The sequence below is a fragment of the Kwoniella newhampshirensis genome, chromosome 5 (assembly GCF_039105145.1).
Source record: "Kwoniella newhampshirensis strain CBS 13917 chromosome 5, whole genome shotgun sequence".
NCBI classification, from domain to species: domain Eukaryota; kingdom Fungi; phylum Basidiomycota; class Tremellomycetes; order Tremellales; family Cryptococcaceae; genus Kwoniella; species Kwoniella newhampshirensis.
This window is the reverse complement of record NC_089959.1, coordinates 453,091-472,894: the sequence shown is the minus strand read 5'-3', so window position 1 is coordinate 472,894 and position 19,804 is coordinate 453,091. Positions and strand designations below refer to the sequence as shown.

Here is a 19,804-nt window from a genome sequence, read left to right as displayed (position 1 = left end):
ATTCGGAATTCTGGTCCCGTGCCTTCCTCTCTCATCTTGGTAGATTATCGTTTCGGTCTGCTGTTCAGTTGTGGGCAGCCAGTGTTCTTTGATGTAGACCTAACGTCATGCATGTGTTCACGTTCAATTTCTACGTAACTTCATTAGTTCAAGCATGTTCGGACGGAGATGTTGTGCAAGATTCATTCTCGCGTCAGTGACGGAGGTCCAACGTCTCAGCCCAGCATACGGCGCGAATGTGACAGGGTGACCTGGTGATGACCTTTCACTCTTAAGATGGTCCTTTATTCTAACTCGTCTAGGGCATCTTAGCGCAACGTCTAGTTGCTCTCCTCTTGTTCACCTCCTTCCACCCAGATGATTCGTTCTCTCTACCAACCTCTCGAATTGCATCTCTAACCTCTTCTCCTTCCTTCTCATCTCCCACAATTGCATCTCTGGATCAGCCTTTCTTCTTCGCCACCCTCCACCTGCTGAATTCGCACCACGTCCTAAGCTCGAGATATCCACGATCTTCCTACTCGCTTGGAACGTGGCGATCTCCTTCAGAAGAAGTTTCGATTCGACTTTCAAGGCATGTTTGGTGATCGGTCGATGTGTAGGCGTTTTGGGAAGATCTCCGTCGGTATCTGAAGATGACGATGGTGATTTCGGAGAAGACGACGATGGTACGAGGTCCGGGACAGGAGGTTCGGAACGATACCTCAAAGCTGGCAGTGTATGAATCTCGTTGTACAGTTCTCTTGATTTCAGCAATGCGTTTTCGGATCGGAGGTACCGCACTGCGCTGCGTAGATTCTCTATCTGCTCGACCAAGTGAGACGCCTCGATCCCAGCTCCGGTCGAGGGTCCCACGTCGAGGTCACCCATCCGTGGGGTGGAGCTTAGGTGCACTGACAGAAATGGTTGATGAGCTGGACTGAAGGAAGGAGTCGACTCATCCGTACGGACGCACTTTGCCTGTCAAGACCGTGTCCCTGTCCCTTACGCAGCTTAGCATTCTCGGCTTCCAAGGCGTCTTGTTCTGCCTGTAACTGCTCTATCGCTTCCTCGTACACCTTCTCCTGCTTCTTAGCCTTCGCGACATCGTTCTCCAAATCCAGGATGATGTCGCCCTATTTAATGCGCAAAGGGGTCAGCTTTGGCTGCACAGCGATATTACTTGCAGGCTCACCTGTTTGCGGGAGGCTTCCAACCTTCTTTCAAGCGTCTCGACTTTCACACCAGCCTCTTGTAAAGATTGGTCCTTGATGTGGCATAAGAATCAGTACAACGAAGACCTGTTGGACAAGCTCCACACTTACTCTCATCTTGATCTCGCGGATCAGATCCTTCACCTGCCCCGAAAGCTTGACGACTTTCTTCTCCGTGTCCGCATTGAACGAGGCAGCTTCTTTGATTGCTGCGACTCTCGCCAGCCACGGAGGAGGAACATCCACTAGCAACACCGATCGATTTCAGCCGTCGTTCTACCGTAATGAAGCAAACGTCAAATGTCGACCTACAGGAGATAATCTGGCCAGACTTGACTGCCGACTTGATCTTGGGCAATACAATGCCCATTTCAGTGCCAAGTCTCGTGATGAACCTGCCTATAAGCTCCCACGGCGGTGCGTTCGATGCAGCCGAAGACTCTGCAGTGACCTCGACCAGGAAGGTCTCGATGTCCGAGAGTCGAAGAGGCTGCTTAGTCGACCGGACTGATGCTACATGTGCGCCTATACGTTGCGCAAGCTGTAATACATGTGAGTCTTCCCCTCTCAGATTCCCATTCCTCGACGTACCTGCACAGCGAGGTCGACAGCGTTAGACACCGACTGAGCGAGATCGTCTAACGCAAGAGCATGCTCTGGCATGAGCGCGGATGATTCGGCGACGATCTCTTCGATTTGGGTCACAAGCCTCCTATGCTCATCATACTTTCAGCTGTCTGACTCAGACGTACGCACAAACGAAGCCTGCACTCACCCTGATGGCACTTTGACATGTCGGACAAGATCCAATATCTCTTGGACCGGATCATAGACACCTTCCTCAAGCGAGCTTCCACCGACATCGATTGTAATTTCTGTATCGTAGTCACATTTGAACCTCAGTACTGCTTTGATAATCATCTTAGTAGCACTCACCGTCGTCGGCAGTCAAAGACAAGATCGCCTGTCTGGCGAATCCAACAGCTGCTGCAAAGTTGTCAAGATCATAGTCGAGATTGTACGCCAAGCCGAGCTGCCTTTCTCCAACATCCAGCAAAGGTTTATTGAAAGCTGTCTCTGAAAGATGGTCGAATTGAGCAACCAAACTGCGAATGATTTACATCAGCTGGACTCTTCTCGTCGCCATCATGATTTAACCCACCTGCCAAGATCCCTCGCACAGTCACCCTCATTGAAATCATCGCTCTTGATAAGATTCAACCACCCATCAACCTTGCTTTCCACACCACCGACCTCTGCCGGGAGCTTGCCATATCGTAGCCAATCCTCGGTCGTCCCTCTTCGCATGATAGCTGCAAATCGTTTATTGAGGGTTGAGAAATGCCTCAGCTTTCCTCTCAGCTCACAAACGCCGACCAAGGCCTCCGAAGTGCCAGCATGGAGAGACTTAGGTAGGCCGTGAATCTGCGAGATCACACTAAGAAGCATGTCCACTTTGGCCGCGAGTCTGCTGAAGAAGAGAAAAATCGTCGTGGAGTCGGACTCGGTCTCATGATATGGATCGGGCAAATACGCTTCAATGATACGCATGTGTTCGGCAAGCTGCGCGGCTTCGAGCTTTCTGAGCTCAAGGTCTACCGTTTTGCTCTGAGCCTTGACCGCAGTGGATTGCAATCTCAGGTTGAGGTTCAGGAGCGCTTGAGCTTCCTTTGAGGTCGTTGCAGACACTTGCTCTTGTGTAGCCTGTTGCGTGCGGAGGAAATCCAGCTCACTAACCAGTACCGTCAGAGCTACTCCTTTTGATAGATGTCACAACCCACCTCTGCAGACTTGTAACCAGCTCGCGGAATTGCGCGATCGTCGTTTCCGTGTCCTGAATCACACTGTCCAGCTCTTCAGACCGGGCTTTCTCGAACTGAAGGTGAATCGTAAGGGATTCTGCAGACAGTCCAAGTTCAGCGGTCACTGCTCCATTGATCCGCTGATCCTCGCTCACCAATCTCCTCATTGAGGTGCTTCTCTGCCTCGACGTGATTCTCCTCAAGCTCGTCGTTCAGCTCCTTCAAGGCTTCTAGGTCTTCGATGGTTACTCTCATTTCCTCAATACGCTAATGGACCAGTCGAATCAGCAAGAACAAATGAATGACGAAGGTACGATAACGCACTTCTCCCATTTGCAGATTCCGCTCGGTCAACTGCTCTAGCATGTCTTCCGCGCCCAAAGCATCATCAAGCTGTTGTTTAAGGTCCTCCACCTGGGCTTCGGCATTGTTCAGCTTTGCTTCCGTCAAATCCAATTGACCTGAAATCAGTAGTCAGTCAGCTTTACATTTCACAGCAATGACGAGGAGGCAAGCTGACTGAGGATATCTTCTTGTGTTGTGAGTTGCTTCTCCATCTCGGCCAATTTGGTCTTATGTTCTCGATCTGCCTCGGTCGAAACGTCACGTAGTCTACAGAAAAAGTCAGATGCAAGCCCGATGTTGTCCAATAAGCGTGACGTACCGGATAAGAGCCTCCTTGAGCCGTTCGTTGTGTTTTTCGAGCTGAACGAATGCTAAAGATGTTCTCTCCCCTCCTTCAACACCACTGACCGGTGTCTCGTATTCAGCTACGGTCGCTCATCAGCAGGGAGTACCAGTCATTCTCAGAGACCCGTTTGCGCATACCGTTCTCCTCTTTCAGTACTGCGACTTCCAATTCTAATTCTGCAATCTTCTCGCTCAGTTTCGCCACCTCCATTTCCGCTGCTTCAGCTTTTTCCTCGGCAACCTCTCTGTCCAGAGCTGCCATCTCGAGCTGATCCACAGTCTCCGAAGCGCGAGTTTCGAGATGTGAATTTTCCGACTGCAGATCGCGAGAAGAGCGTTGAGCAGCCACGAGAGCTGTTTGAATCTCTTGGAATTTCGCTACAACAGGATCAGTACCCATACCCGTAAATCTCGCAATAATGAATTCACCTTGCAGCTTCACCCTCGCAGCGCGCAAAGTATCAGCCTCGTTCGCCCTGCTCTCCAAGGACTTCATCCTCTCCTGGTCCTCATGTCTCCTATTCTCCAATATCCTGACTTTTATCCTGAGCTCTTCCAGCTCTCGTTTTTGCGTGAATACTGAGGCCGTCGTGTGATTCTCCATTTCAGGTGAAGAGGGTCGAGTGCCGATGTCGATATGCGGAGAACTCTCGGTGATAGCCTGGACTTCTGTAGCCGGAGCGAGGCCCGCTGAGATGGATCGAGTGGATATGGATCGAGAGAAACCAGGATGAGCAGAAGTGCTAGGTGATGGAGAGATCACTTGTCGAGTCGATGATGTTGATGGCGTAGGAGATGCGACTTGTCGTCCTGAATTGGGTGAGGGAGGAGGTAGCATGAGTCCTTGTGTGGGAGCGGATTCGACTTCCTCCGTGGGGGCTGTGAGAGGTGTCGGTGCTCTGCTCGTCGATGAGTTACCGAGTACCGAAGGCGGCCGCTTGAACGACGTGCCTGCTTTTGTACGAGTGGAAGGAGTGGCAGCGGCAGAAGCTCGACGGGCAGTAGGAGGCGCTATGGGAGTGGCAGCCGTCCGGACAGAGGGACTGGAGACAGCACGAGGGGGAGTTGAAGGTGCTTCTGGTCGAATGGTGGGTTTCTGAGGTGATGATGTTCGAGATGCGCTTGCGGATACTACTCGTGTAGCTGTAGGTGTAGCAGGAGGTCGAACGGAGGTTGATCTCGGCTATTTTTGAGTGAGTTTGGCAATCAGCTTGTACTCTGGGCCACACCACCACGTTGTTATAGCTTACGGTAGGTGGTGGATTTGGCGCTTCGAGCACCTTGACCTGACTAGGTCTGACAAAAACACCATGATTCGGCTGACAATCAAAGTATCTTTCCCCTTTCACCGACCCGTCGTTCTTCCCAGCAGGTTCAAGCCTGTTTCCATCCACCATACAAACGGAACTTTCAGCTGCCCATCTCTCCTTATAGATGACCTCGCCTTCACTCACAGTTCCACACCGACCCATTTCCCCGCTGCAAAACCTGGATTCGACCCCGTCCATCTGACATGTCCTATGCCTGCAGAGACGGAGACTTTGGCCCCGATTGGGACCTCGGGCGTTGTCATCTTGAGCTGAGGAGCATCGCTCGTCGTGGTGTGTGTGTGTTGAAGCGCTGAAGCTCAATTCGTCAGTACAAGTCAATAATCGCTTTCATTGACTTTCCAAAGACGCGTCTGAGCGCAAGTTACATTGACAACACCGCGAGTGATATGACGTGGCGTTATCCGGCTTGGCTTGTTCCAAAGAGGGGGTTGATAACGCCACGTGCGAAGAGGTCGTTTTCATCGACACTGCATCTTTGTCTCGACGACATCTGCTTCAACAGAGTCAAGAAAGGCAACAACGAAGCTTCTCTTCTCCTGCAATTCAAAGTAACGACAAAATGACGTCCGCCGTCCCTATCAAAAACCTTGCCGAATGGCACTCACCCGAGACCCGATCGGAGGTCATTCACGAGCTCATTCACGGTGTCGGTGAGTCTTGCTCTCCTTCTACTCTTGATTGTCTTCTCTTAGAAAAGAGCATGTCCTGACGATGGCCTGTCGGTACGTGTAGACCGATATAACCCTACCAACTTGCCTTTGATGGAAGAATACCTCGCTGCTCAAGTCAAGGAGGGACACTACGACTTGCTCGCCAATCTTGCTATTCTCAAATTGTCAGCTTTCCCGGTAACTCGTATAATCCAGTGAACGCTTTGTGCTGACGACTGAAACATTTGACTCATAGGTATCAATTCAACCCACAACACAGTAATCCCGACGTCATCATCAACATCCTCCTCAAATCTCTCGCTGCGACAGTCCATGGACCAGACTTCAATCTCTGTCTCGGTGTCCTCAGAGAACCTACCGTCAGTCGTCCTCCTGCCTTTCTCGTTGCACGACTGTGACGGATCACTAACGCTATAACATGCAAACTTCCAGGCCATCCTCCACGACATCGAGTCTGACGATGAATCACTCGTCGTTGTGATGCCGTTCTTGCAAGACTTGCACGAGTTGAGTCGGACATGTCAGTTCAGGAAGTTCTGGAGTGAATTCAACGATGACTCCGAAGCTGCCAACAGTGAGTCAGATCGTTCTCCAACTAATCTCAAGCGAAATGTCCCTTAATATACTGTCAATAATCTGCCTTCCTACGCACGTCCACTATCATCTTTGATGACCACACCACTAATCCATACTCCGACTCATAGTCATTCGAACTCGATACATTCAACAATTCGCTTCATACCTCGACTCCCTCCGACTCATCTTCTCCATCTCTTGCGCTTCGTGTTTCTCCCGCATCTCCTTCGTCCAACTCTCCAGATGGCTCGATCTTCCTTCTAACAAAGTCGGAGAATGGTGTAGCAAGATCGGATGGTCTCTCGAAGGTGAGACTGCCGTCATCCCTAAGAACGGGGACAACGACGTCAAGGCTGGTGTGGTGAGGGAGAACGTTCAATTGAACCGTGAGTCGTTCATCGGTATGGTATAGATGCTCCAGGAGAAAAAGCTGATGAGATCGACTCGCGATGCAGAATTGACAAGGTTGGTGGCAGCTGCTGCGGCTTAGGTGTATATATGTTTGCGAAGAGATTGGGCATATGATGCGTCTTGCATGCATGGATAGTACGATACAATCTCAAGATGGGCTGTTGTCCCCTCCTCCTTCAATAATTCGCTTTCTGGCGCCAATATTCATCCCCTCTCGTCAATCTTCGACGAATTCATTCAGTTTTTGCCTGAACCGCCAAGAAATGGTTAGCTGATATGAGAAGTCTGACTCAGCCACTCTACTCACTCCAGAATTTTCAGATCGTCTCTTGTCCTCGCTCTTCTCTTCCTCTCCCTTTTGGTCTCGGCGTCGGATTCCAGCAGATCAGCCGCCCTCTTTCGTACCCCTTCTTCGACATCTTCCAGATGAAGTCCTCGTCTCAAAGCCGCACTGACTTGCTCGACATAGTCGAAGACCGCCAGCTGAGCAAAGCGACCAACCATGGTGGTGAATTCCAGAGCGTTCCCGTAGATAGTGACGGTGATTTTCGCCTGAAGGGCGAAACATCTCTCTCGCTCCTCTGGAGTCGCGCTTGCACCGATGATCGTTTCCACGCCCTCACCCACCACTGATGCACTTGACCTTGTATCCGAAGCGAACTTCTCGTATTGATTGGCAAAATGGTCCTGAGCTCTCTTGATGAGCTTTTTCGAGCTGTGATGAATTTCGAGGGCGACATCCGAAGGAGAGGCAGCGGTGACTTTAGACACCTGTCGAACGAAGTCGTGACATTTGGCCTGACAAGACCATACCAGTGGCTCGAGATGCAGCCTATTTGGACATCAGACCAGAATCAGCATAAGTCGACCAGGCTGAGAAACAAGACAAGAAAAGCAGCTTACATGATCTCGTTGACCAGCTCGACCTTATCTTCGCAAACTTGCTCTGCCGCGGCACGTTGCAGTGTAGTGACATGGCGCCAGATCGCCTCAAGATGTATCTCTGCCGCTTCGAGCCATTGTTTCGCAGACCTGTCAAGGAAAGTCTTCATGAGAGCTTTTGTGTCGATATCGCCTGAGTCTCGTCTGCTCGTATGTCTACATTTTTGTTGCGTGAGTCAGAGACTGTCTCCCCTTGAGAGGATCGATCTCAAATGGCCCAACTCACTGCTTGACCATGTCCAGAAACGAGTCCAAGGATATGGTTTCACCTTTACCGAGCCCAAATCCCTGAACTTGGTAGAAAGATTCATAAACCTTTTCTACAGGCTCAACTTCAGAGGAGGGGGTGAACTCAGGAAGAGACTTGTGTATCTCCTTTTCGAAATTTTCCTGGAGATTCACAAAAGTCGCCGACGCGCCCAATCTATTGGCTCGCTGAACGAGCTCAGAAAACGTGACAGCTAATCGATGAAGAATATCGTCGTGCAATGTGCCCACCGGATTTGTCAAGGGCAGGTGGTTCGACAGCCATTCGTCCGCTTCGCGTTGACGGATTCGGATGCTCTCCTTGAGAGCCACGATGCTGCTTCTGTTGTCAGTGATTGTTTCACAACAAGAACGGCGAACGACTGCACATACTTGGCGGTAATCACAGATCTGAAAACGTCTTCTAGCTTTTTCTGCAATGGACCAGTTCCCATCTGCCGGCCTTCAGCTTCCTGCAACGCCTTCCAGTCCGGTCGATCAAATAAGACCTCCTGAGCCTTATACACATGTATATCCGAGACTTTGCTCTTGCGCTCTTGGGCGGTTCGAGATCGTAAAGGCCACCATTTGTGAGCAGGTTTGAAGCCTACTATCTCGTCTCGACCTCTAATCAGATCCACGAAAATGGATCCAGTCTCAAGGTCAGGATCGATCAAATCTGCCCTTGTGATGACGCCTATGCGAGCAATGTAAGTTAGCCATGGTAGTGCCTAGGATAACTAGTGTCTAGAGACAAGACTGACCAATTGTACGGCTGCCTTTAGGATCGTACATGTTTGCCAATTGTATCCATCGATCAGTGATCGATGGGTCATCTAGAGTAATTGCATAACTGAGCCACCTCAGTGGAACACATAAGAGGTAGACACTCACTTCCTCCCGCGGAGATACACAGAAGGATGATGTTGTGGGTTTGCGATATGTACTTGCATATCATGTCTGAGCAAACCTCGTCAGCATGGGATCCAACTACACGAAGAACGACCTGTGAACTTACCTTCAGCTACCGCCGAGCCGTTCAGACCTATACCCTCATGTCAACTAAGATGCTTAACTCATTTTAAACGGCAACACCTACCCGGCAAGTCGACTATATCGAAATCAAACTGCCTGGGACCATGTACCTGTACGACTCGATCAGTTTACAACTGTCAGACAGAAGAAACCCAACGAGAAACTCACAGATACCGAAACAACATTTTCGGTGAACTCGGGCCATGATTCGATGCCAGCGATCTGTTCAGACCTATCCACCACACGGAGCTCTTCCCAGGTACTATGCGCCCCGAACATCGTGAGCAGATTGAGTGCAGCAAGTACACGGTGTGCAATTGACACTTACCGGACTCGGGTACCAGCTACGTCAACCCTCCTTGCCTCTTCTCCTGCCAATCTTAACGCTTCCGTGAACGCCTCTTGATCTTGAATCGCCGAAGCGAAATCTATTGATTCAGTCTTCCCAAATCGGTTCACTTGAATCTGGATGGAGGCTGTGAAGGGACCGTTTCCTTTTCGGGATCGTACGAAATTGACTCCGCTGCGATTGATACAATATATATATATATATATAATCAGCATAACAATTTCGAAAGATTAGGTGCACTGAGACTGACTGAGTAGCGGTCTTCTCTGCAGACCAAAACTCGACCTGCGTTGCTGATGTCAGCATGACAGGCCAGGTACAAGTCGTACAGCACAGAGCGTACCCAAAGCAAAGCACTGAGTCTGTAGGATCGCCAAAGTTGAAATCTCGTCAGCACACCTTCGTGCATGATATCAAGAATTAGAATGGACTTACGCGCTGCTTTTGCCCGAGTTCTGAGCGCCCAGAGTACAGATAACGGGACGAGGTAAATCTTTATCGTTTGGACTGAGGACAAGACAAGCTCTCGTCAGCCATCGTTTACTTATTACCAAGCTTTCTTCGCAGACAAGTCGACACTCACTATTCACGGCTGAGCATGTCATGGATCGCGAAATACTTTGCCAAAGTAGTCTCATCATCGTTGGAGGATCTTTGACCTATGATCGCGGAAGATCCAAGTTCTGAAGCGTAAGACGGTGGTGTAGATCGTGAGGTATGTCGTGTGGGGAACTTATGGGGTGACAATGAGACTTCGGTTGGCGAAGGGGTAAGTGGAGTGTTCAGTACCTGGCGCATTTTGAAAATGTTGTGTTTAGGTATGATAGCTAACTGGATGGGGACGTATCGAAACCAGTGGACACTTTCTGTCATTCACTGAAAGACGAACAAGAAGAATTTGTAGAATTGAATGGGGGAAAAAAAGGTGGAAAGTTAAGGGGAGCGGTCGTCGCACTTTGACTTATGTATCGTGCTGACGCCATCAGTGATGTCAAGTTTCTCTGTCAAAGCCTTGACTACGCGAGCGACGAAGCTTCTGGCCGTCGTCAAGGCCTTTCTTGCGCCCTGCACTACCATGGACGGCCATCTGATACCGATTAAGCGGACAAACATCAAGTCGGATATAGTAAGCGGGCTGAGGTGAAGCAGAGAGAACACAACATTGCCAGTGGTGAGCAAGGACCTATCGTCATACCCGTAGATATTCTGGCGTGGATATGAGGATATTGCTGTATTTGACGTCGAGCCATTGAAGGGCTATCCAAAAGCCATCATATCGATGGCGGTTGACATATCATCAGCAGCCGAGAACATTACTCGGACGCAGACACGTTGTGCACGTGTCTGCTCTCTTTGTCTCGTGCCTGGGTTCAGGGATCTTACTGATTGACTTTTACTTTCCTCCATGAAACGCGTCGACCGTTTTTTTTCCCTCTGTTTTCCCCTCTGTTGTTCTCCACCATCGAAACCTCCTGTACATCAATCCAGAGCACCCTTCGGCTTGTACGCGGTGGGACCAGTCATTACGTCGTCACCTTCTTTGCTGGTGTGGAAGTAAAAGACGACGAACATTGAATGTCTCGTAGAAGCGTTGTCTTCACTTCTATTCTCCACGACAGACATCTGGTGTGTCTCTGATCCCTCTGGGACGACACTCGCCACGACGCGTTTCACATTCTATCCTGACGTGTCCATCGCCCCCTCCTGCCACACCTGGTTCACACCTACGCCCGACTACCTTGACATCTCGCCGGTCCGGATTCATTCTCCTCTACATCAGGCAACATCAATACTGTAAGCTACCGGATACCAATCCGCATCTCTGTGCTGTCGTGGTATGTGCACTGAAGCGGAGACTTACAGTCCTATCTCACCCTTGCCCCATCATATTCCGCGACCAACTCGTATCCCACACTCCTTCACGACGTGACTCGACCTACACGACGACGACACACCTCGACCGTGTGGATGACCATCTTTGATCAAATTACATGAGAGGGCTGAGAGAACACAGCAGGGATAGGGACATCACCGAGGTGATCGGACAAGACAAAAACGCAGACGGACCGCACGGACCAACCAGTCCACACAATCTCGCGGACACACAGACGCCAACGACAACATCACAAATTTGCAACATCAATCGCATCGTCCGTCTTGAACGGTCCTTGTGCTTGTTCCCCTTCTTCCCGTACATAACGCGTCTTGATTGCTCACCCACACTCTTTTGGATCCATCACATTCTTTTGTTTCACTGAACAGATCGTCTCTGCTCCAACTCCATCCTATAGGAGAGCTCCATCATTCAACTTGATCAAAGGACCCAGGAATAAACCCGACCTATCCTTACACCGATCTTGGCGATCTCATATTATACAGCCAACATGTCATTAGTGACTTCTGCTCAATCAACAACAGAGGAGGACAGCAGGGCGCAAAGGCTGGCCTCGGCAAGAAAGAAGGTGAGTACTAAGTCGGGAACGAGGACTGTTGTTGAAGCGGCTGGTCCCATGTTGAAGAGGTTGCATCATGCTGACACATCTGGACCAGCTGCAAACCTTTCGCGCATCACGATCTTCTGACCACTCGGCGACCACGTCCGCGTCGAACTCCATCTCATTCCCATCTTCATCTGTTCCGTCATCTTCGTCTCCAGCTCCGGTAATGCCGCTTACAACTGAAGCCAGCGTGAATCAGTTCGTCTTCCCTCCGCGTACTCAGCACAAGGGTAATGAGAAGCAGCTCGAAGCGGAGTCTTCAAATCACACTACCGCACCACCAATTGCACATCGACATAGACGATCAGAAAGCCAAGCGCATAGACGTCAGAGATCATCCGTGGCAATATCGTCTGGGACTTCGCTTGCCCAAGGATTGTCCAGACCGTCAGTGATGGGGGCGTTCGAACTCGAGATGCCGAAAGATATCATCACCACTCCGGCGACGCCCCTGATGGACTCGCCACACATACCAGCGGCTGCGGAAGAGCAAGAGCATATCCAAGTCGCTGCTAGACTGTCGGCATTCTCCTTCGGTGCCAAAACATCTGCATCGACTTTCCCCCAGAAACGTCAACAACAACAAACCCTGCCCGCCTCTCACACACTATTCAGCCACGACCAAGGTCCTCATCCCGCCATATCCCCCCTTGGATCACCTACATCCCCCACTTCAGTCCCTAAGCTCAATCGACTCTCGACTCCGTCTTCCAGACCACCTAGCCTTCTCCTGACTCAACCGACACCACTGCCTTTCGGTACTCCCGCTGGGCCGCCTTCACGCAATAGTCTTTCTAGCTCACCGTCGTCGCCGTCCACTTCGGCACGTAGGCGCCATTCTCATACACGATCAAACTCCATCTCCCTGCCCAATCTGAAGCTCGGTCCTGCTCGGCCAACGTCGCTTGGTGTTCCCAGTTCCCCGAGCTATCCTTCTTCACCTGGCTCGCCAAATTCACCTCGTGATGGCGCAGGGAAAGCTCGATTCAGCGGTCCAATGAATGGTCAACGCCTCAAATTCGAGCCATCTGGACGAGGTGCCGAGGCGGAGAAGCAGAGACAAGAATCGCGCCGGAGAGCCTTAGAGAAGCTGACCGGGGGGCCGCCTCGATCCGTGGTACAAGAAGCCGAAGTCAATGAGATCAGCCTGCCCGATCTGGATGATGAAGATTCGTCTTCCGTGGCCTCATCCAATCGGCCACTATCTGGTACTTTTGGATCAGGGTCTGGTTCCAATTTTTTCTATAGTCGCCCTTCATCTCTCACCCTGCCTCCTCTTTCTGCCTCGCTATCGTCACCGCCATCGACACTCTCAGCGTCACCTTTCTCCTGGTCGTCACCCGCAGAAGACAACTCGCTAGAAGAACGATGGTCTGGTCCCGGCTTCAACCAACAAAGAGAGATTGGAAAGGTCGATGGCTCAGGATTCGGGATGGAGCTCCCCAAGGCGATGGCGAAGCGACCAAGCCTAAATCGTCAATTGAGTGCACTTGCGGAGGTGGATGAATCGGAAGAGGATGAAATCGATTTGGAAGACCTGCCGGAGGACGTTGCTGAGGACGTACCAAATGAGGAACCCCCGCCTGTGCCAGCTACCGAACCCCACCCCAGCCGATTACGCGAACTCCGACTGAACTCTTCGGCTTCATCGTCAACCCCTCGTAAAGCCGACAATTCCAGTGATTCGATCCACTCCTTCTCCTTTCCTCGAGCGATCACCACTACCCCTTCGAGTTCGGCATCTCCAACCAAGAACTACGGTACAATCGGGCGCGGACGCCCACAGCCACTTGCCAGTCTCAGCCAATCCAGTGATTCCTCTAGTCCGGTGGGTAGTATGTCAACCCCGAAAAGTGCAGGAACGCGAGGTAGACGTCGATTCGCGCCTGGATCCGGATCAAAGGGAAGCTCGATATCGTATAAGAAAGATGATAGCATCTCCTCCTCGCACGACCTGTCCGCTGGAAGTAGAAGTATTGCATCTCCGACGGTCATGAGTCCTGCAGCCTTGGGTAGTCCTGGATTCACCGGCTGGGGCAATCCGAGGAATAGCCAACGACCTTGTCCCCGGCCTAGGGCGCTCGTCGGTTTGGGGATCAACAACACTGGTTCTGGCAGAGTCCTCAACGAAGTCGAGGAGGCTGAGGAGGACAAAGCAAGTTCAAGTCCGCAATCGGCCAACAATGATACAGGCCACGCAGATCAGCCTCTTTCTACTGCACCTCTTGGTTCTCAGGATGCGAGACAGCCCAGAGACGAAATGTCACGGTTCAGTTTCGATGACGGCATGCAGTGGCGAGACGCACATATGGAGTTGGAGATGGAGCGTGAAGCGTTGAAGGAGGATGTGGAGGTTTGGCGTTCCAGATGTCAAGATCTTGAACAAATGCTGGCAGCGGAGAGACGAGAGTCAGCGATTCTTAGGGATCGTGTCCGGAAACGTGAGTTAGCCAGAGATACTTGCAGGGAAACGGTTACTAATCAATGTGGGAGCAGTCGGCAATCGTCTCTCTAGCGTATCCTCTGTGCCGACTGGTCTTTCCGATACTCGCGCTGCCGAGTCTCAACTCATCACCGAGATGCGAGAACAACTGTTCACACTGACCAGTTCTCTCGAGCAAGAACGACGTGCGAAAGAAGCCGTATTGGCACAGGTGACCGAACTACAACAACTACGAAACGCCCAATCGCACAGTTCCGACGATTCAGGTGACGACGAGATACTACTCACTGCTCGCCCCGAAGCGATAGGCCTTTTCCCTTCAGGCGTACCTTCGCCGATGATAACACCTCCTTCACCTAAACCAGGAAATGAGATATCTCTCCAAGGGGCGAATCTTGATCCGAACTTTGCGAGGATGAAGGGCTGGGGATTTCCGCGAGATGTCAGCTTGAAGACAACGGAACCAGATGTGACTGCGAGCAAGAATAAGCGAGATTCATTCTTTGGCCTTTCCAAGGCTCTTCGACGATTCTCGGCGACTGAAGTGGAGGGAGCAGACGAGGTGTCTCAAGACGGAGTCGATCTGCCTGCTTTCGTGATTACGAGCGATCTCGAGACAGTCGTTCGCCCTCGCCCCGTCCCCGCGGCAGAGGCGTACTTCTCTCCAACACAACGAGCGGTCTCGGAGCCGATTCAGTCCGTCCCAAAGTCATCAACCCCTCTTCGATCTACGTCCGCATCCAACCCTCCGATTAGAAGTGTATCGCCCACTTCGACCATGCCGCTACTCACAGGATTTCTGCCTATGAACAAGTCAAGCGAGCAGGATCACTCGGGCGCCGCATTTGGCCACTATGAGCTGTCAGTCTCGCCCAGTAAGGTTTTCAGCGGTACAAAAGCTAAAGACATACAAGGGGTGGTCGCAACAAGGGGGAAGCTGGACTTCCGAAATGGGTGTAAATGCTGTGTAGGGCAGGTTATCGAGTTCTGATCAGCATCTTGAGGGGAATTTGGCGGCACAAGCAATCGTGAGGAGAGTCAATAAGTTTGTATTATCATCACTGTATATTCACATTTAGGCGAATGGGAGAGAAGACGGGTGACTGTGTCATTTGATTGTTGCCACTGGCATTATGTACTTTACTCATATATTACTACATTGCGTTATAGGATGTCACATTTCATCATTTCTTTACCAAGGTCGAGATGATTGCAGATGCTTCGAGAGCAAGACGCAGCTTGTCGCATTCAGCCGCATGAAAGGTTTGCATCGCTCATTGTCGTCACACTCAAAATAGAGCTCACATTGAAACTGAATACAAACGGTCACATTACCATCTCCATCAAGATCATCGGTTTCCTTGCCCACCACACCAAGGTCACACGGACGGACGCCACGACCTACAACTTGCCAGAAATCATCTGAAGACTCAGCCACATCCCAATGACAGACAAGGCTGTACCCGTTCCGATGACTGCACGTGTCGTACCCCCATTGGAAGTGGACGGTCCCTGCAGAACTTGTTTGTATCCCGGACCCGTCTGCTGACCGCTACCATTGGCTGATAACGGCATCTATGGTATCAGCGCGAGATCTTCTCGTAGGGACGATCGGGGGTGAAGGGCTCCATTGACTTACTTGTCGAACAGTTGGACCAACACATCCAGGGGTAAGTGACATACTCGTCTGGTCTGGTGTATGTCGCGTAATCGAAGCCTTAAGAAAGCCACCCTGGTGTGATCAGCGTCGGATGCAAAGAGCTTAGGGAGAGAGGCAGAGAGGGAGGGAGTGAGGAGAGAGGGAGGGAGGGAGGGAGGGAGGGAGGGAGGAAAGATATCAAAGGTTTGGAATTTCCAGATCTGACGAAGAGACTTACCAAGTGCCTCATTCGCATTGACGATAGCCACTCTGTGTTCACCTTGAGGTAGACCGTTGGCGAAGAACCTCAGTTCTCCTTGTCCGTTCATGCTTCCGGGATAAGACATGAACGGCTTATCTGTCTTGCCCGGTGGGGTGGTCGTACTGTTCAAGTAGATCGAGTATTGACCAGCTGGTGGAAGACCAGGTGTCCAGGGTGGAGAGTAGATCGCAAGTGATGCGCCTGCACCCCGACGGCGGGAAATCAGCTCAGCGCTTATCGGTCGTGACTACGCACTCGTTGGATATATCATATGCAACAGAGAGCCTGGCTGAAAAGACACGATCACCCACCCGTAAAGTTGAATGCGATTCCCGACCCTTCACCTGTCGCATAGAGACTCGTCCCGTTCCTACCTACAGGTACGGTGGTGATGTTGCCGAACCCTCGCACAGCTGGATCATGGCTCTCGATGGTCATCTCTTCTAGCGTGGCACTGCGAAAAGGAGATGATGGTCAGAATTGCTCTCACGGCATCTGGTCGGTGTCTTCAAGCCGGACGGAATGTGCTTCTGAAACTGACTTTGTTTCACCGAGTCTGGCGCCCACCACGAAACGGTCCAATGAAAAGTCCAATTCCGGTCCTTGAAAGTTTGCAAAGTTGCCCACGTACACCGTGTGGAATCCCATGTCCAAGTTATCCTGGTGAAAGAGGATATTGGACCCGTTCGTGGGTGGATCATGCATCCAATTGAGCGTCGAGTCGACGGAGGCTATATATCCTCGATTGGATCGACCGTAAACCGTGATGGAAGAACCTACCAGACCAGACGAGCGAGCGAGTTGGTGAGTCAATCAGAGTTTTGTTCCTGTTCCACATCGGGATGGTGGACCGGGAACCTGGAACAATGATATCTGGACACTCTCACCTGAGAAGTCAAGAGCAGCCGTCGCATTTGTGGAAGTTGCTTGATGAACAGTGCCTGTGGGGTGTGATTGGGTGCGTCTCAGTGTCCTGTCTCCACCCATCAATTTCGCAACCATCCGTCGCGGCACCTATCCTAGGCCAGTACTGACCGTTGTATAAGGAAGGATCAGATGCGTTTTGACGGACGTCCCACCACATGCCTCCACTTGAGTACATCACCAAAGGTGAGGTGTCATCGATAGTGATGTTGAGCGACATGATGATCGGCAAGACTTTGTTTTGAGCTCATGCGAAGACGGTCAAATGGATGGATCGTCAGACCAGAACATGATACATAAACATCGTTCATATCGTTCATATCTCATGGCAGAAGATGGGGAAGCGTCTCAGCTTGACAACGACGACCCAGTGGCGTTGCAGTACGAGCAGTGTCTTGACCGGGGATGCGAGAACAACCATATGAGCGAGTTCGCAAACTCGAGCAGCCGCCAATTCACCTATCTGTTCCGTACGTAAACCGGGTGCCCATGGCCGGGATCAACGGAACTGAGATCAGCCAACGTGTGCCACTTTACGATCCACTTGATCCCGGTGCATCCGCTGGGACAAGCAGCGCCAAAAATGTGCTGGCATGGCATCAATCAGCTGCCGGGACCCGTTCAAAGGGATGGAGGCGTGTCGTCGTGCCTGCATCGACACACTTGTTCTGAAGAGCTCTCAGCCTAGATGGAGATGTCTTGCTTGATGTCACGTCCAACGCTCAAAGTCGACAGGACTCGGAACTCTCTCGGTCTTGATGGATTGTGCATGTGGCCTCCGCCGTCAACCCACGGTATCACTCTCAAGGCTGTTGTCGACAGAGGTGTGCTGTCAGTGATGGTTTTCCAGATCATATGCATCGTCAAGCTGGCTCCTGTTCCTAGTGAGACATTGCGAACACATCGCAAGAAATTCACTCAACTAGAGCATGAACTCAGTCCCTTGGAAAACGATGAGACATGAGCGATTTTGGACCACTCTCAAAAGAGATCTCACACGACCGATGCAAGGGCTTTGGCTTGAAACACACATGCTCGAAGAGGTGATCCAGTCGTCAAAACGGCATACCCAATGCTCAACAATGTCGTATGAGTTACGTACAATCATCGCTTCTTATAGACACATCCTCGTAATATCTCTTCTCCTTCCTCAACTCGCTCGGTCCATCCCTTCTGGTCGCGTGCAGGCCCTTGTGGTACTTCGGCAGTCTTGGTGAATCTGAACAATGTGAAATGGGACGAAGGCGAGTCCTGCGAAGGCAGTCAGCAACATAATCCACTGAGGACATGATCTCAGAGTCTGACTCACTTGCTCCTCTACTTCGAAACCGAAAGACTCGACCTTCTCCACGAATTTATCGGTTGAGATAAATCGTGAAGTGACTTCAGCAACATGAAGCGCTCCACTGCGAGAACATGTCATTATCAGCTGACGGACTGAATTCAGATCCACACAGCTGGCTCACCCTTGCTTCAACACCCTACAAGCTTCGAAAATCCCTCCAACCCAGTTCTTGCCCATCAAACTCAGGCAGCAAACCACAGCATCTACCACTTCAGATGCGGCGTTGTCCCTCCCACCCCGTCCCTTCTTCTTTCCACTCTTCTTTTCCTTCTCTCTCGCTTCATCTGACTTTGTGAAATCCAGGCCGCCCGGTCGTCCAGGTAATGGCACTTTCTCCAGAAAGTCAGCCTCCACCACCCATCCCCCCGCAGTCTTCGCTGCCTGTTCCGCTCCCGGCACTCCACTGTCGCCGACCAAGTCGTAGCTTAATACCACCTTGCCTTGCGGGACAAGAGCGCGGGCCAGACCTGCGTCGCCGCAACCGAGGTCGGCTATGACAGATCCGGCAGGAAGTGGGGCTAGAAGCTTCACGATGTGTGGCAGAGGTGGTGATGGCCAGCCAGAGGTCAAAAGACGATGTGTCTCGTGATACTGCATGTGTTGTCAGCCTAGTCAAGTATATATCATGGTCGACAGAACCTACATCCGCAAAGATCTTCGGGTCCTTCTTCATCATGGCCACAGCCTCGGCGGAAGGTGTGGAGTACAATTGTTCGTTGATCCATCTACACATCTCACTGTCAGCCATTACGTTGAAATCAATGTTGGATGAGCAGCTTACCGGAAACGCGCCCCTTCAAGCTTGGCCTGCATTTTGGCTTGCATTTCTGTCAGGTTGCCTTCTCCTCCAACCTTGACAGCTCCTTTCGGAGACACGAGTGTTGTGGTCGGAAAAGGAAGCTCGACGGGTTCAAGCTTTTTCTTTGATCCAGATTGTCTGATAACGGCTTTCGACTCCTTGTCTTTCTTCTGCTCTTTCTGGTCCTTAGATTTGGGAGTCTCCTTGAAAGCGCTAGCCGGATTCTGAGTGTCATGGGATCTGGCCCCATCCCTGCCTTTACTTCTAGGCGTGTCGCCTATACCTCCTTCCATTTCTCTGTCCTCATTCTGTCTAGCCTTCTTCTTCGCTTTTTTTGAGAGTCCAGCACCCATGCCCTCTCTCCCCTCATCCTTCTCCTTCAAGTTGCCTTTCTCGATCTTGCTCATGAGCCTTTCCAGGTTCGCCTGCGTCGAGCGGAGGAGCTGGTCGTCCTTCCCATCATGGGAGGTTGAAGGCCGTTTACGCTTATGAGACTTCGAGCCGGGGAGAGAAGTCGTGGAGATGGCCTTGGACGGACCAGGTAGGGAGGAGTCGAATGCGGAGGGAAACAATGACATCGCAACGTGCGCTCGTATGGTTTCGCTTTGGGGGATGGGAAGAATCGGTGAGGAATATAATTCTATGGTA

General features: G+C 51.2%; 6 protein-coding genes across 6 annotated transcripts; 2 read left to right on the top strand and 4 right to left on the bottom strand.

Moving 5' to 3' along the window:
* Positions 1–339: 339 nt before the first annotated feature.
* On the bottom strand, positions 340–5,258 carry IAR55_002757 (uncharacterized protein; the record flags this gene model as incomplete). Its single annotated transcript, XM_066945870.1, has 18 exons — positions 340–893; positions 956–1,115; positions 1,175–1,246; positions 1,305–1,438; positions 1,506–1,734; positions 1,785–1,905; positions 1,969–2,068; positions 2,130–2,299; positions 2,356–2,925; positions 2,975–3,092; positions 3,151–3,262; positions 3,320–3,456; positions 3,516–3,607; positions 3,660–3,765; positions 3,824–4,063; positions 4,115–4,868; positions 4,936–5,065; positions 5,140–5,258. The coding sequence occupies 18 exons, from the start codon at positions 5,256–5,258 to the stop codon at positions 340–342; spliced, it is 3,918 nt and encodes a 1,305-aa protein (XP_066803371.1).
* A 317-nt stretch (positions 5,259–5,575) lies between these two features.
* IAR55_002756 (eukaryotic translation initiation factor 3 subunit K) lies at positions 5,576–6,753 on the top strand (the record flags this gene model as incomplete). Its single annotated transcript, XM_066945869.1, has 6 exons — positions 5,576–5,666; positions 5,749–5,851; positions 5,923–6,046; positions 6,120–6,261; positions 6,392–6,649; positions 6,719–6,753. 6 exons carry the CDS (start codon positions 5,576–5,578, stop codon positions 6,751–6,753), a joined length of 753 nt encoding a protein of 250 aa, XP_066803370.1.
* Positions 6,754–6,891: 138 nt separating this feature from the next.
* On the bottom strand, positions 6,892–10,044 carry IAR55_002755 (uncharacterized protein; the record flags this gene model as incomplete). The annotated part of the gene is made up of 15 exons (XM_066945868.1): positions 6,892–6,922; positions 6,982–7,506; positions 7,578–7,772; positions 7,843–8,199; positions 8,256–8,559; positions 8,627–8,698; positions 8,757–8,822; positions 8,881–8,907; positions 8,962–9,007; positions 9,066–9,159; positions 9,226–9,420; positions 9,497–9,531; positions 9,590–9,608; positions 9,682–9,753; positions 9,830–10,044. The coding sequence occupies 15 exons, from the start codon at positions 10,042–10,044 to the stop codon at positions 6,892–6,894; spliced, it is 2,253 nt and encodes a 750-aa protein (XP_066803369.1).
* A 1,586-nt stretch (positions 10,045–11,630) lies between these two features.
* IAR55_002754 (uncharacterized protein) lies at positions 11,631–15,178 on the top strand (the record flags this gene model as incomplete). The annotated part of the gene is made up of 3 exons (XM_066945867.1): positions 11,631–11,708; positions 11,797–14,185; positions 14,241–15,178. The coding sequence occupies 3 exons, from the start codon at positions 11,631–11,633 to the stop codon at positions 15,176–15,178; spliced, it is 3,405 nt and encodes a 1,134-aa protein (XP_066803368.1).
* A 410-nt stretch (positions 15,179–15,588) lies between these two features.
* IAR55_002753 (uncharacterized protein) lies at positions 15,589–17,232 on the bottom strand (the record flags this gene model as incomplete). Its single annotated transcript, XM_066945866.1, has 7 exons — positions 15,589–15,749; positions 15,827–15,904; positions 16,065–16,289; positions 16,400–16,542; positions 16,630–16,864; positions 16,976–17,029; positions 17,124–17,232. 7 exons carry the CDS (start codon positions 17,230–17,232, stop codon positions 15,589–15,591), a joined length of 1,005 nt encoding a protein of 334 aa, XP_066803367.1.
* Positions 17,233–18,116: 884 nt separating this feature from the next.
* On the bottom strand, positions 18,117–19,734 carry IAR55_002752 (uncharacterized protein; the record flags this gene model as incomplete). Its single annotated transcript, XM_066945865.1, has 5 exons — positions 18,117–18,263; positions 18,322–18,418; positions 18,479–18,948; positions 19,001–19,082; positions 19,139–19,734. The coding sequence occupies 5 exons, from the start codon at positions 19,732–19,734 to the stop codon at positions 18,117–18,119; spliced, it is 1,392 nt and encodes a 463-aa protein (XP_066803366.1).
* Between the last annotated feature and the right edge of the window lie 70 nt (positions 19,735–19,804).